Source organism: Ranitomeya imitator, chromosome 2, assembly GCF_032444005.1.
Source record: "Ranitomeya imitator isolate aRanImi1 chromosome 2, aRanImi1.pri, whole genome shotgun sequence".
Taxonomy (NCBI): Eukaryota; Metazoa; Chordata; class Amphibia; order Anura; family Dendrobatidae; genus Ranitomeya; species Ranitomeya imitator.
In genome coordinates, this window is record NC_091283.1 from 582,386,500 (window position 1) to 582,400,345 (window position 13,846).

Below are 13,846 nucleotides of genomic sequence, written 5' to 3' on the forward strand. Positions count from 1 at the left end.
CGCCGTGTGGGACCCCGACTTCGTGTTGGGGATCTGGTTTGGTTATCTTCTCGTCATATTCCTATGAAGGTTTCCTCTCCTAAATTTAAACCTCGTTTTATTGGTCCGTATAGGATTTCTGAGATTCTCAATCCGGTGTCTTTTCGTCTGATCCTCCCAGACTCCTTTTCCATACATAATGTATTCCATAGGTCGTTGTTGAGGAGATACGTGGCACCTATGGTTCCATCTGTGGAGCCTCCTGCCCCTGTTTTGGTGGAGGGGGAATTGGAGTATATTGTGGAGAAGATTTTGGATTCTCGTGTCTCTAGACGGAAACTCCAGTATCTGGTCAAATGGAAGGGTTATGCTCAGGAAGATAATTCCTGGGATTTTGCCTCTGATGTCCATGCCCCAGATCTTGTTCGTGCCTTTCATGTGGCTCATCCTGGTCGGCCTGGGGGTTCTGGTGAGGGTTCGGTGACCCCTCCTCAAGGGGGGGGTACTGTTGTGAATTCTGTGGCTGAGTTCACTTCTGTGGTCACAAGTGGTATTGCAGTCTCTGGGCTTCCTCCCTCAGGTGTTTTGGTGAGCTCGTTGGCTGCCTTGCTATTTAGCTCCACCTGAGTCTGTCTTCCTTGCTCCTTGTCAATGTTCCAGTGTTGGATCTGAGCTACTGCATCTTTCCTTGGGCCTGCTGCTCTGCTAGATAAGTGCTTCTAGTTTGTTTTCTGTTTTTTTTGTCCAGCTTGCTATTAACTTTTGCTGGAAGCTCTGAGAAGCAAAGGGGTGCACCGCCGTGCTGTTAGTTCCACTACATTCCCCTTGCACTCTACACAGCCAGAATCTGACCATGCTGAAAGTCAGGTTCCCCTTCCCGCATACTATACCACCTTACATGGGGACAAAGAGGAAGGTGCAGATGAAAGTGCAGGTTCCTTCATCAGGTGGGGGGGGCATACTCGTTGGCGACGTCACTGGCACAGGGCCCCTCATAGTACGCAAAAGTGTCTCTGGCAGTGGGAGGCGCCACCCGCCGTCAAACACACCGCCGTACTATGAGGGGTTCCGTGCCAGTGCCAACTAGTGGGCCCCCCTGCTTGCTCAGGAGAACAGCACTTGCAAAATTGAAATACTTACCTCTCCCTGCTCCACCGCCGTGACGTATTCCACATTTCCTGGGCCCACGAAAATCTTGAGCCAGCCCTACCCCCCTACAACTTTAGCCAAATGACCCCCTGTTTTCAATGCCTAACTATTATTATAAAGTAAATTAAGATTGACAAGCTTAAGAAATAAGAATTGATGTTTTTGGCATTAAAATGGGCACTGTAGGTGTTTTCCTGTCCTCCACTCACTGCCAACTTTGATTCTCCATTGACTTGCATTGGGTTTCGTGTTTTGGTCGGCCCCTGACTTTTCACAATAATCGGCCGATTTCACCCGACCCGACTTTTGACAAAGTCGGGTTTCGCGAAACCCGACTCGATCCTAAAAAGTAAAAGTCGCTCATCTCTACTTTGAAATGTCTCAAAATATTTGTGCAATGCGGAATTGTGCAAAAAAGAAAATTTCCAAGTTTTAGCATTTCCATATCAGTTTCAAGCTGCTCTGCCAAAATGAGTGCAGCTGCAGAGGAGCCGGGACGGCACGTATGTATACCCGAAATAATACTCTAGTCCCTAACTAGAGTATCATATCAGGAGAGGCACATCAAGGTGCACGCCACTGATAGAATTCATTAACTGGAATTAATTTGGCTTGTCTCATGCCCCTCATTAGTATTTGTGTATTAAACTCCAGTTATCATGCATCGGGGTCATAGATGCTTGAATTTGACATAAAAGTCTCTAAATGGTTGCATAATTTTTGATCAATGCTGAGTCTCTGCATCATAGTGGGGACATTTTTTATAAATTGACATTAGGCAACCAATTTAATTTTGGATGTGGTTTGAGAAAAAGAAGGCATATCTGAAATCTGTCACAAGACGAGCAAAGCTTTAATGGTTTTAACTTAAATTGCAATTATATTTTACATATCTTTGTATCTCATAAATGATATAACATTAATATATGTAATATCAAACAAATGTAACACAGCTTAACTTGTTCTATTAAGTACATTATATGTAATATCCATGTTTCCCAGAAAATATCCCAGAGCATTCACTTAGGCTATGTGCACACGTTGCGGATTGTATGTGCTTTTGCCGCTGCGAAAACGCATACACAACACAACCCATTGAATTCAATGGGAGTCTGCAATGCTGTTCTAATGCTGCATATTTTTCCGTGGCAGAATCGCATTGTGGAAAAATACGCAGCATGCTCATTCTTTGTGCGGAATCACTGCGGTTCCGCACACACAGGAATGCATTGATCCACAAAGTAAGCGGAAGGTTCCCAGGGTGGAGGAGAGGAGACTCTCCTCCAGGCCCTAAAAAAAGAATTAAAATAAAAAATTGTTATATACTCACCTTCTGGTGGCCCCCGATGCATCCCAGGCCTTAGCGATGCTCCTGGCAGCTCCCATTCCCAGTGATGCCTTGCAATGACCTCTGATGACTTAGCGGTCTCACGTGATACTACGTCATCTGGGGTCATTGTTGCGAGGCATCGCTAGGAATGGGAGCTGTCGGGAGCATTGCGAGGATCAGGAAAGCTGCGGAGGCCACCAGAAGGTGAGAATATCACAATTTTTTTTAAATTATTTTTAACATTATATCTGCATAGGCAGCATCAATAGTAAAAAGTTGATTACACTTGTCAAACACTATGTTTGACAAGTGTGACCAACCTGTCAATCATTTTTCCAAGCGATGCTACAGATCGCTTGGAAAACGCTAGCACTCTGCAAGCTAGTGTTTAGCAGGAATACGCATGCCAATTCCGCATGCGTATTTCCCGAAGAAGGGAGTTGCGGAATTGCCGTGGAAATTTCCACAGCAACTCCGCAACGTGTGCACATAGCCTAAATGTATCCACAGGACCCCATTTACTAACATATGCATTGTCATACCCTTTTTTTCTGTATAATATAGTGGACTATGCTGTATACATTTTTTTATTTTAATGAGAGTCTATGCAGTTAAAGAAATGGCCGCCTTTGGGCTCGTTTCTTAAAGGGAATTTACTCATTAATAAGTAAATGTTGCTGGATCAGAGGGCATGGAAGACCTGAGAGGTTCGCTTTAATGACCCTAATAGGTCCAATTTCAAACTCAGCTCAGTTATATCACTAAACACTAATTGCTACAGCTGCTAATAACTGGTTCGTTCTTTTCGCATAGATAAAAAATAATTACATTGAGTCCTCATAGGTTTCATCCTCCACATATTCTTCACCCTCTTCATACTCTTCACCCTCCTCATCTTCTGCACCCTCTTCATCTGCAGTAGTTTCCTCAGGAACTTCCATTTCTTCATGGACTACACCATCCTCGTGGACTTCACCTTCACCAACAACTTTTATTTTGAGAAATCCCTTAATGGTTGCAAAATGTTTGGAAGTAAAATCTACGGTGAGCTGTCTGCTTCCGCTTTGATATGGTGTAATTTCCACCGTTATTCTGCCCGATTCTTTAGGATTCAACTTGGCCACCCTGTAAGAGAGATCAGAGGGTTGATATCTGTATCAGCATGGGCCCTAATTTGTGATGCGTCAAAAAATTTGACTTTTAAAGGGGTTTTCTGGTTACAACATGAACCCTGCAATGCTTCTTCTCCAGTAGAGGTGCTGCAAGAAAACGGTACACTTGCAAATATAAAAACTGCTATTAAAAGATACGTGTTTTTTTTTACACGGTTTTATAAGAACACACATTTTTATGCTATATGATGAGGTTTCTGTTGGTTTTTGTCACAGTGTTTTATGCACTTTTTATAATAATTTGATTTATACTACAGTGGGACAAAAAGTATTCAGACCCCTTTACATTTTTCACTCTTTGTTTCATTGCAGCCATTTGGTAAATTCAAAACAGTTCATTTTTTTCTCATTAATGTACACTCTGCACCCCATCTTGACTGAATAAAAAACAGAAATGTAGAAATTTTTGCAAATTTAATAAAAAAGAAAAACTGAAATATCACATGGTCATACGTATTCAGACCCTTTGCTCAGACACTCATATTTAAGTAACATGCTGTCCATTTCCTTGTGATCCTCCTTGAGATTATTTTACTCCTTCACTTGGGTCCAGCTGTATTTAGTTAAACTGATAAGAGTTGATTTGGAAAGGCACACACCTGTCTATATAAGACCTCTCAGCTCACAGAGCATGTCAGACCAAATGAGAATCATGAGGTCAATGGAACTGGCCAAGGAGCTCAGAGACAGAATTGTGGCAAGTCACAGATCTGGTCAACGTTATAACAGAATTTCTGCAGTACTCAAAGTTCCTAAGAGCACAGTGGTCTCCATAATCCTTAAATGGAAGAAGTTTGGGACCACCAGAAGTCTTCCTAGACCTGGACGTCCAGCAAAAATGAGCAATTGTGGGAGAAGAGCCTTGGTGAGAGAGGTAAAGAAGAACCCCAAGATCACTGAGGCTGAGCTCCAGAGATGCAGTAGGGAGATGGGAAAAAGTTCCACAAAGTCAATTATCACTTCAGACCTCCACCAGTCGGGCCTTTATGGCAGAGTGGTCCGACGGAAGCCTCTCTTTAGTGCAAGACATATGAAAGCCCTCATAGAGTTTGCTAAAAAAACACATGAAGGACTCCTAAACTATGAGAAATAAGATTATCTGGTCTGATGAGACAAAGATAGACCTTTTTGGTGATAACTCTAAGTGGTATGTGTGGAGAAAACCAGGCACTGCTCATAACCTGCCCAATACAATCCCAACAGTGAAACATGGTCGTGGCAGCATCATCCTATGGGGTGTTTTGAAGCTGCAGGGACAGGACCGAAGCGATGGCCGAGGGACCACCACGGTGCAGGAAGACTACTGTACACAAGATGAAGTGCAAACAACAAAGGGTAGATTTATTAGGAGACAGGGAATGGAAGGAACAAGGAAGATGCAAACAGGGGTATACAATGGCAAAAGATAATGCACATGAGTTATCTTGTCTGTAAAATAGCACAGTGCTTCAACAATTACAAACTCAGAATCTGTCTCACAAGTAACTTTAAACAATAAGAAAAATATTGATGCTACTCTGCATATAACCTCCCTGGCCTTTACTACGCAGGCTCTAACTACTGAAGCCTACACTAGGCCCTCACTGGTGCACCATACAGGAACAAACTCACGGTGATGTTGGGGACACAGGTCCAGTCCCAGGGGGCCCCCAGAATTCCAACACGGCGGTACGAAGCGTGGTCTTCTCCTTGCTTCTGGATCCTAGGGATGCTCCTGGAAACTGTAAGTCCCTTCCTCAGTGTCTTTGTGGCTTCACAAACTAGCACAGGACAGCCACCTTTGCTGTATCCGGAAAAGTCTTGCAAAGTTCACAAGTAAACTTTCGTCCCAAGCTCTAGGACCTTTCTTGTAGCAAAATAGCACACAGTTCTCTCTCTCTTGCAGCTTCAGATAACACGCACAGTTCAGGCTCAACTCAACTCCTCCCCTCATCCTGGATGAAAACCTCTTCCAGAGTGCTCCGGACCTCAAACTTGGCCGAAGGGTCACCTTCCAACAAAACAATGACCCTAAGCACACTGCTAAAATAACAATTGAGTGGCTTCAGAACAACTCTGTGACCATTCTTGACTGGCCCAGCCAGATCCCTGACCTAAACCCAATTTAGCATCTCTGGAGAAACCTGAAAATGGCTGTCCACCAACATTCACCATTCAACGTGATGGAACTGGAGAGGATCTGCAAGGAATGGCAGAGGATCGCCAAAACCACGTGTGAAAAACTTGTTGCATCATTCACAAGAAGACTCATGGCTGTACTAGCTCAAAAGGGTGCTTCTACTCAATACTGAGCAAAGGGTCTGAATACTTATGACCATGTGATATTTCAGTTTTTCTTTTTTAATAAATTTGCAAAAATTTCTACATTTCTGTTTTTTTCAATCAAGATGGGGTGGAGAGTGTACATTAATGAGAAAAAAAATGAACTTTTTGAATTTACCAAATGGCTGAAATGAAACAGAGTGAAAAATTTAAAGGGGTCTGAATACTTTCTGTACCCACTGGTGTATTGTGTGTTTTAGGTCCATTTTTGCTATAAAACCCCTTGCTAAAAATGCACTAAAACAGTGATTAAAATCATGGCAAAAATGTGCATTATGCTATGATTTACACATTGAAAACATGACAAAGAATTTATATGATGGTGTTAATGGGTGTTAAAAAGACACACAGAATGTTTCCCAGCATTTCTGACCTTTCCTAGCGCCTGCGCACTGCAGTACTTTACTCTGCCCTCCACAGGATAGAGAAGTACGCCTGTGCAGGATCGCGATGCCGGGGAGCCTTTGAAGCAAGCAGGAGGGCGGCATGACAAGAAGATGGAAGACGCCGGACCCGGACCTGCGACACCCATTGTACCCAACTGCCCCCCAGGTGAGTATAATAAAACTTATTTTTCTTCACTTGGAGGTCGGACCGGGGGCTTATCTACAGCATTATAGAATGATGTAGATAAGCCCTGAAAGGCAGTGGCCGCATCTTACAGCGGCAAAATCTGCTGATAGGTTCCCCTTAATTTAAATGGTGGACACAATACAGTGTTTATAATTTAAAGGGCTTGTGCAGTTTAAGCAATAATATGGATCAGTCTAGATGATCACCAGAGAGTTTCTTCCCTATAGTCAAGGCAAAGAAATTCATCAGTGACATAATTTATGCCTCTATGTAACAATCACAGTGATCGCATAAGCAACTATCCCATGTGAAGACCATACTGACTTGTCTCCATTAGGGATGAGCGAATAGCATTGGATAAGTGCTTATCCGAATAGCTATAGCGCTTACCGCAGAAGCTGCAGCGGGAACCCGGATACCTGGAGCACTCCCCATAATCAGATGTCTGACGCCGGAGCTGCTGCATGTGTCGTGGCTATGTGACAATGAGCCTGTGTGTTGGGCAATCCACTCATTTATCAAGATGGGAATAACCCTTTAAGTAATGACTTACTTTCGCTTTATCTTTCTGTTGACCAGTCCACTGCCTCCAAAGACTAAGATCCCATCATTTAGCACAGTAGATAAAGGGTTTGTATATGTGACCTCCACATCCACAGGCTTACTTACAAATGCATGGCTGTAGATCTGTAAAGGGCAATTTTATAGTAGAAAAATGAATGTCAGAATCTCACCTAAGAGTTGTTATTAGTTTTTGGTTTTGTCAGTCTATGCATAAGTATCACACCATCATTACCTGGCACCAAACTACATGGAAACTAATGATTTTAGATAAAATAGCATGACAGACGCCAACCACGCAGTATACAGGAAAACAGTTTTTTAAATTATTTTGCAAGGTTTCATATTGCACAGTGAAATTACAATCGCATATACAATTTGTAATCCAGGCTGTATGTAAGACTCAGAGGAACAGATTTATCCGTGATGTCACGTTAAAGAGTTGAGCGCTGTGCAATATCTTGGGATTGAATTCAAGGGAATTTGTCACTAGGATTTTACCATGTAATCGGAATGTAGCATAATGTATTGACAGAGGCCCTGATTCCTGCAATGTATCACTTACTGGTCTACTTGCTATAGTATTGATGAAATCACGAATTTATCAGTAGGAGATAATCACTAGATAACTAGTAAACCTGCTGCCATGTAGCCCTCCATATTCATGAGCTCTGTATATCCCATGTCTCGGAATGTAGTTTTCTCTTTATACACAGTGTACACAGAAAGCAGCCAATCAGTGATGTGGGCGGGGTTGCATAGAGCTCAGCATTCAGAGAACTGATAGATCTGCAGCAGATAAAAAAGGAACTTTAAAAAAAATTACAGCAAGCAGCTCAATAAGTGACACATTGCTTTAAACAGGGTCTCTGTCTCTACAACATGCTGCTCTCCAAAAAAATTGATGAAAAATTCCCTTTAACACAATAATGACCACCGATACTCCTTTTAACGGCGGCAGTTAAGGTGCCTTGTTCCTCAGCACCACTTTTTTAAAGTGGTGTGAAATATATGTATAGTGCCCCCCAGCATCAGAATCAGAGTCTTGCTACTGGGGGTAGCTGAGATCCCGGAGAACATGATTCGGGTCGGTTTTTACTGTCCCCAGTCTTGTGATCGCAAAAAACATCAGATTTCCCATTCATTTCTCTATCCTCTAATAGGATCTAGTATACCAGAGGTGAGAGAAATGGGGTCTCCTGATATCCATGTGAAAATAAAAAAAAGTTCGGGTCTGAAATAATTTTTTTGTGAAAAAAGTAAAAGGTTCATTTTTTTCCTTCCACAGTGCTTTAGTTCTCGTGAAGCACGTGAACGGTTAATAAATTCTTGAATGTGGTTTTGAGCTCCTTGAGGGGTGCAGTTTTTAGAATGGTGTCACTTTTGGATATTTTCTGTCATATTGACCCCACAAACTCACTTCAAATGTGAGGTGGTCTCTAAAAAAATGATTTTGTAAATTTTCTTGGAAAAATGAGAAATCACTATAACATCCTAGCAAAAAAAAAATTTTGTTTTCAAAATTGTGCTGATGTAAAGTAGACGTGTGGGAAAGGTTATTTATTAACTATTTTATGTGACAGGACTCTCTGATATAAGGGCACAAAACTTAAAAGTTTGAAAACTGCAAAATTTTCCAAATTTTTGAAAATTTCTGTTTTCTTGATAAATAAACGCAGGTCAGATCAAAGAAATGTTACCACTAACATGAAGTACAATATGTCACAAAAAACAGTCTCAGAATCAACGGGATCCGTTGAAGTGTTTTAGAGCTATAACCTCATAGAGTGACAGTGGTCAGAATTGTAAAAATTGGCTCGGTCATTAAGGTCAAAATTGGCTCGGTCACTAAGGGGTTAGACTAGAAATATATGGCAGAGTGCTAGTCTAAGCAGTCCTTTGATTCTTTATGGGCTGTATGCAGTAGCATAGCTACCAGGGGGCAGAGGGGGCAGTGGCCCGGCGCCCTGAGCTCTGAGAGGGCCCACCCAGAGCTATGCTACTGTAACTGTATCAGCATGTGCATAGCACGCTGATACAGTTACATTATGGGGCAGAGCATCGATCTCCCTGCTTTGCCACCTGGCCACTATAGGGCCCCTGAGCAGGCGGGGGGTCCGTTGCCAGCAGAGAGCCCCTGCCCATCATCTCAGGGTCAGCTGTATTGGCTGGATGCCGATACAGCTGACCACATTGATGAGAGAAGGAGCGTTACACTCCTTCTCCCATTATCCCCTTATCAGCATCTCACTCAGACACTGACAGCGGGCGCAATGACGTCACTACCTGGTGCCCGCTGTCCGGAGATGTACGGGTACTTGGAGCAGCGCAGGAGCCAGGAAGAAGAGAAGTGAGTATTTAATTTATCTTTATGGGGCTGTCTTATACTGCAGAGTCTGTCTATGGGAAAGCGGGTCTGCCTTATACTACAGAGTCTGCCTATGGGGAGCTTCCTTATACTACAGAGTCTGCCTATGGGGTGCTGCCTTATACTACAGAATCTGCCTATGGGGGACTGTTGTGAATTCTGTGGCTGAATTCACTCCTGTGGTCACAAGTGGTACTGCAGCTTCTGAGCTTCCTCCCTCAGGTGTTCTGGTGAACTCGTTAACTGCTTCATTACTTAACTCCGCCTGATGCTGCTATCCTTGCTCCTTGTCAATGTTTCAGTGTTGGATCTGAGCTTCTCCTGATTGTTCCTGTGACCTGCTGCTCTGTATAGCTAAGTGCTTTTTGCTTTTTGTTGCTTTTTTTCTGTCCAGTACTGTTGTGAATTCTGTGGCTGAATTCACTCCTGTGGTCACAAGTGGTACTGCAGCTTCTGAGCTTCCTCCCTCAGGTGTTCTGGTGAGCTCGTTAACTGCTTCATTACTTAACTCCGCCTGATGCTGCTATCCTTGCTCCTTGTCAATGTTTCAGTGTTGGATCTGAGCTTCTCCTGATTGTTGCTGTGACCTGCTGCTCTGTATAGCTAAGTGCCTTTTGCTTTACTGTTGCTTTTTTTCTGTCCAGCTTGTCTTTTGTTTTGCTGGAAGCTCTGAGACGCAAAGGGTGTACCGCCGTGCCGTTAGTTCGGCACGGTGGGGTTTTTTTGCCCCCTTTGCGTGGTTTTGCTTTAGGGTTTTTTGTAGACTGCAAAGTTCGCTTTACTGTCCTCGCTCTGTCCTAGAATATCGGGCCCCACTTTGCTGAATCTATTTCATCCCTACGTTTTGTCTTTTCATCTTACTCACAGTCATTATATGTGGGGGGCTGCCTTTTCCTTTGGGGAATTTCTCTGGGGCAAGTCAGGCCTATTTTTCTATCTTCAGGCTAGCTAGTTTCTTAGGCTGTGCCGAGTTGCCTAGGTAGTTGTTAGGCGCAATCCACAGCCGCTTTTAGTTGTGTTTAGGATAGGATCAGGTGTGCAGTCTACAGAGTTTCCACGTCTCAGAGCTCGTTCTTGTATTTTTGGGTATTTGTCAGATCACTGTGTGCGCTCTGATCTCTAAGCACACTGTGTTTCTGGATTGCCTTCATAACACCTGTCATTAGCAAACATAACAGGGGACTATTTAATACTGTACTACAGAGTCTGCCTATGGGGGGCTTCCTTATACTACAGAGTCTGCCTATGGGGGATGCCTTGTGCTACAGAGTCTGCCTATGGGGGTGCATTATACAATATAGAGTAGGCCTATGAGGGGTGCAGTAAACTATATGAAGGCCTTTGGGGAGTGCATTATACTATATGAAGGCCTATGAGGAGTGCATTATACTATATGAAGGCCTATGGGGAGTGCATTATACTATATTGAGGACTATCTGGTGCATTATACTATATGGAGGCTATCTAGGGGGCCATCATACAGTGTGGAGATTACAGTGAGGGGGTCATCTTACAATGTTGGAGGCATCAAACAGTTTGGGGACTACTAAGTGGCCAGTATACTATGTGGGTAGTACTATACAGTGAGGGACATTATACTGTGTATAACAGAGCATCATACTGTGTATAGGGGAGCTGTACAGGGGGAGACTGAGGACATTATTAAATATAAAGTGGGCACTTATTCTTATAGGGGAACTCAGGTTACTGTGACTGTCAAACGGGTACACAGAGGGCATTGTTACTTTATAGGGGGCAACTTATGGGCAGTGTTTTCTAGGGCACTTGCATCAGCATTACTATATTATAGAGGGGTGCTTTAGAATTTAGAAGGCACAGAGAACCACACAGCAGGTGCAGTAATAGGAACACATACGGCAGCAGCGGCTCAGTATTGGGGTATCAGGTGCAGTAATAGGGACACATACGGCAGCAGCGGCTCAGTATTGGGGTATCAGGTGCAGTAATAGGGACACATACGGCAGGGGCTCAGTATTGGGATATCAGCAAGATGAGGGGTTTGTGCAGGATGGGAATAGATGGTGATGGGGCTGGAATGTGAGAAGTGAAATGTATCTTTGTTGTATTCTCTGCAGCCGAGTCGTGGCTGGAAGAAGTTGTGTGGGCCAGATGGAAAAGACCGGAAAAATGAACGATCCCATCAGAGAACATGAGCGGTAAGACATTATCTGTAACTGTGCTGTGATCTCTTACATGTTCTGTAGGGCTGGTATCTACCACTGACCATATGGCGGTAATATCCATATTGGTCGTTATATAGAGATTATCTTCAGTAACAGCGCGGTCATCTGCTGAGATTCTCCTCCACTATTAGGAGGCGTCACCGAGTTGTAATCAAGGTTGCCTGGTTAGGGGTCCACTCAGAAGTTTCGCCACCCCTGAACCAAAACCCTAGCTACGCCTCTGGCTGTATGTGTTATTGCAGTGAATGGGGCTAAGTTGCGAGCCACATACATCGCATAAACAAAAGTGGCGCTATTTCGATACAAAGCATTATTTCCTCCTGTGTGTGTTTTTTAAATGCTAGTAATCTAAGTAAAGTTCCCATCACAGCTACTTTTACTATCAAGTGCATTATTCCGGATTGCTTATTTTACCTGTATGTCTAAAGGAGGTTGCTCAATAATGATCACTTTTCGAACAAGCATTTTCTTTTTGTTTTTCAATTCACACAGTGCCACAACTTCCATAAGATTATGGCTTGTTAATTCATGTTCATAATCTGAAGCAGGTATTTTTAAAGCAAGTCTTTTCTCTGTAATAAAGAGGAAAGATATGGTTATGTTATAATTGAACATGGCTGCAATACCACTTATAACCACATGGTGACAATGTATGAAAGTAAAATATAACTCATGTCATCTGATCAGTGTTTTATTAATGTTGATACATTATAGCCTCAATATGTATGCATGGAGCAGGTATACCACTATCGTCAGTAGGGCGGACGACTGACACTATATCTATTTTTTTTATTGGTACAATGTGGGAGCAGAGATTAGTTGCAGGCTATGTGCACACGTTCAGGAATTCATGCAGAAAATTCCTGAGAATTCCGGACATTTTCTGCATGAAATCCGCAAGAAAACCGCATGCGTTTTTGCCGCGATTTTGCCGCGGTTTTGACACGTTTTTGCCGCGGTTTTGACGCGTTTTTGCCGCGGTTTTTTCCGGACACTTCCCAATGCATTTTGGAGTGGGAAATCCGCAAAAAAAACGCAAAAAGATAGAGCATGTCCGGATTTTGTGCGGTATGCGTTTTTTTTGCGGAAAAAAACGCATCATGTGCACAAAACATCCGGAATTCATTCTAAATGATGGGATGCTTATTGTATGCGGTTTTTTGCGGTTTTATAGCGTTTGTATCGGGAAAAACCGTGGAAAAACCACGAAAAAACCGCAACGTGTGAACACAGCCTAAGGAGTCCAGTTGGGATTAAAGGCAGCATTGAAAGGGGAGCAGCAAGGGATTAGTAGTATTACCGTACTTATTTTATAGTATTTTTTAAAATTGATTTTAATTTATAGAAGTGATTGAAAAGTGCTGCTCCATGTAGTCATGAAACCAGTTGCAGATTTTTGCTTTCAGCAGAATCATTCCGCACTTGTTGGAGAATAACTTGGGACAAGATTGCCTTGCGCAGGCGTGTACTACGGAGGACAGAGAATGAACTTCAATCCAATATTGCGGCCAGCATGCAGCCAGCGGGTAAGGAAAGGGTGAATCAAACACCCGAAAACTCCGCCCTTATGACCTAAAACCAGTCCCGCCAAATTCAGGTGACAGGTTCCCTTTAATGCCCCAGTCCAGTGATGTGTCACTTAATAGGTTCTTTAAGCATAGCATTTTATCAGTAGGAGATTATCACTGCAGGACTAGGTTTCTCATGCCTCCCAGTCAACCACTTTGTATAACCCCACCCCCTACACTGATTAGCAGAATTCTGCCTATGCACACTGCACACAGAATGCTGCCAATTAGTGGTGTGGGTGGGATTATACAGAGCACAGCATGTGAGCACTGCTAGATCTTCAGCAGTTAAAACAGTGATTGTATTAAAAGATGAGACAGGCCTGTAATAGACATCATATGAAGACCACAAGTATGAGAATCAAAATGAGAAAACAAATCCAGAAAATCACCTTGTCTGATTTGGCAAGATTGCAAATTATGGTGGAAAATAAGTATTTGGTCATTAACAAAAGTTCATCTCAATATTTTGTTATATATCCTTTTTTGGCAATGACAGAGGTCAACCATTTTCTGTAAGTTTTCACAAGGTTGGCACACACTGTTGTTGGTATGTTGGCCCATTCCTCCATGCAGATCTCCTCTAGAGCAGTGATGTTTTGGGCCTGTCGCTGGTCAAC

At 43.0% G+C, this 13,846-nt stretch overlaps 1 protein-coding gene across 1 annotated transcript in view; it reads right to left on the reverse strand.

The window, feature by feature from the left end:
* Positions 1–3,052: 3,052 nt before the first annotated feature.
* Positions 3,053–13,846, reverse strand: part of LOC138665081 (protein-glutamine gamma-glutamyltransferase E-like) — a 74,397-nt gene continuing 63,603 nt past the window's right edge. The window contains exons 11-13 of the mRNA XM_069752251.1: positions 12,073–12,230; positions 7,079–7,212; positions 3,053–3,583 (exon numbers count right to left, since the gene is read on the reverse strand). Of these exons, the coding sequence (XP_069608352.1) occupies positions 3,283–3,583; positions 7,079–7,212; positions 12,073–12,230 (593 nt within the window). The 3' untranslated portion in view covers positions 3,053–3,282. The remainder of the gene's footprint in view (positions 3,584–7,078; positions 7,213–12,072; positions 12,231–13,846) is intronic.